This window comes from Gymnoscopelus microlampas, assembly GCF_963454915.1.
Source record: "Gymnoscopelus microlampas genome assembly, chromosome: 13".
NCBI classification, from domain to species: domain Eukaryota; kingdom Metazoa; phylum Chordata; class Actinopteri; order Myctophiformes; family Myctophidae; genus Gymnoscopelus; species Gymnoscopelus microlampas.
This window is the reverse complement of record NC_139950.1, coordinates 48,255,950-48,258,449: the sequence shown is the minus strand read 5'-3', so window position 1 is coordinate 48,258,449 and position 2,500 is coordinate 48,255,950. Positions and strand designations below refer to the sequence as shown.

The following is a 2,500-nucleotide window of genomic DNA, read 5'->3' as shown; positions in this document are numbered from 1 at the left end:
CTTTTTTCCCCCTCTACACCTATACCTCTTTGCCAAAAATAGCAGATCTACAAGCTCACAACGCCTCGCAGCGCGAGGCGTTGTGAGCTTGTAGATCTGCTATTTTTGGCTAAAGTTCTCCTCAGAAAAAGGGATGCTAGGGTTCAAAATAATCATATCAAACAAAGATTTGGCGGACCCCCTGTAGTAACTCTGAGGACCCCCTAGGGGTCCCGGACCCCCTGTTGAAGACCCCTGTACTACAGGAACCAAATGGACCCTTACCAGTCTGTAACTTTGAGAGAGAGTCCATTGGTCCCGTTTGTAGAGGTGCTGGGAGTTGAACTAACACTGGAAAAAGGCTTAGGTTTGAACCTAAACAATATCACTCAGAAACACGAAATGACTATAAAATCAAGATTTAATTAAAAGCTACAGTTAGACAGGCAGGTATTGTACATTTAAAAATATCACGTTATGTCATATATTATTCTATGTAGCATAAAACTCTTTCTCCTCACCTTAACATTTCATACATAGTCAGCATCTGTACAAAAATACAATAAATCTCTTTCTCTGCACGTTGCGAGTGAATGTCTAAGCGTGTGTGTGTGTGTGTGTGTGTGTGTGTGTGTGTGTGTGTGTGTGTGTGTGTGTATGTGTGTGTGTGTGTGTGTGTGTGTGTGTGTGTGTGTGTGTGTGCATGTGTACACACTGTGGACCTTTGAATTAGATTTTCGAAATTTAGATTTTTAATATTCAAAGGAATAATCGAATATTATGGAATATTCATTGACAGCCTTGGTGTGTGTGTGTGTGTGTGTGTGTGTGTGTGTGTGTGTGTGTGTGTGTGTGTGTGTGCACACTCACATGGGTATCTGTGTGTGTTTACTATACTGGTGTACGTGTCTGTGTGTGCGCGCGTGTGTGTGTGTGTGTGTGTGTGTGTGTCGCTCCTTGCAGGCGTTGCTTCCTTCATCCAAAGTCGATGCGAGGCCGATATTCCAGAACCATGGGGTAGCTCTGCAACACATCAAACCACTGTCATTAAAACACTTACATTAACGCATTCCCTGCCAATGACGTCTTTTGACGTCTCTTAATTATTATTTTTTTTTTTATAATTTTTATCCCACGATTTTGTAACCCACATTTTTTCACCCAGTGCCAATTGCCTATGTAATCCTGGGCACTACCTACCCTCTGCCAGCCTAGGGAGAGCCCAAGCTGAAGCTCATGCCTCCTTCAATGCATGAGGAGCAATTATTTTTATTATTATTTTTTAAATAATAAATAATAATTATAATATATATATATTTTTTAATCTGAAATTTCACACAGAACCAGGAGATAACACGATCCAAAGATGTACCACTCCATTCACTTCCTGGTTAAAATATTAGGGAAATATTCTGAATCTCGGCTCCTGTGTTTTACTATGTATTTTTGAGCGAGACATGCTATTTTCAACGGCGTATAACAAGCGAACGGGAATCGAACGCTATGACATTTATTTTTCTTTCACGTAAGCACAGTGAAACGTGATTAGCAACCATCAGGGGATCCATCATACTGGAGATAAATATTCTGTGACTACTTGAAAAGGTAAGAAAATCACAAAATCCTGGCAGTCTGGGCTTTTTGGGCTTTTTTTTTTTTGCCAATGAATGAGTTAGTCACTTTTTAACTCATTCCCCGCCACGGACGTAATTAACGTAATTCACGTCCAAAATCCAATTCTGGACGTAAAGAACATTACATTTTTGGCGGCATTAACACAACGAGTGCCAGAATTTTATAATAACAGATTACGTTCGGTGCCAGAAATCTCACCGTCTGCAGCGCTGTGCTGTTTAGAGCTGTGGACTCCACGGCGAGCACACGCACGTAAACAATGCATGAGTGCACAGCAACGGATGGTCCTGGCTAAAGCCTGGAACAACAACATGTCTCACGCGAGTCACCGGTGCGGAGCGATCGCGCATCGAGAATGACTCGTTTTGCCCACTGTAAAAAGGTTAAGGATATACAGAGGTTTTTTACCAAGGAGATAGAATGGAAGCGGATGGGAGCCAGATTTTTTTGCCACGGTGATCCATCTGTCCCTTACTTCCTAGAGCATTGGTTCTCAAAGTGGGGTCCGGGGACCCCCAGGGGTCCATGAGGGGGTTCAAGGGGGTCCCCAGCTAAATGATGGATAGTTAGGAACCAAATGGACCCTTACGGGTCTGTAACTCAGAGAGTGTACAAATGGAACCAAATGGACCCTTATGGGTCTGTAACTCAGAGAGTGTACAAATGGAACCAAATGGACCCTTATGGGTCTGTAACTCTGAGAGTGTGCAAATGGAACCAAATGGACCCGTTAGGGTCCATTTGGTTCCATTTAAATTAATATTGATTTTTCTGTATAAATTGGGGTCCCAGAGATAGAAATGCCATTAAATGGGGGCTCGTAGCCTAAATGCATGTCAAACTGGGGGGGCCTTGATATGAAAATGATTGAGAATCACTGCTAGAG

At 42.5% G+C, this 2,500-nt stretch overlaps 1 protein-coding gene across 3 annotated transcripts in view; it reads right to left on the bottom strand.

The window, feature by feature from the left end:
• Positions 1–382: 382 nt before the first annotated feature.
• The window catches only part of LOC311058825 (polycomb group RING finger protein 5-B-like), an 18,377-nt gene continuing 16,259 nt past the window's right edge, over positions 383–2,500 (bottom strand). For all 3 annotated transcript variants that reach the window (XM_084076337.1, XM_084076338.1, XM_084076336.1), the window contains one exon: positions 383–1,002. In XM_084076337.1, the coding sequence (XP_083932463.1) occupies positions 955–1,002 (48 nt within the window). In that variant the 3' untranslated portion in view covers positions 383–954. The remainder of the gene's footprint in view (positions 1,003–2,500) is intronic.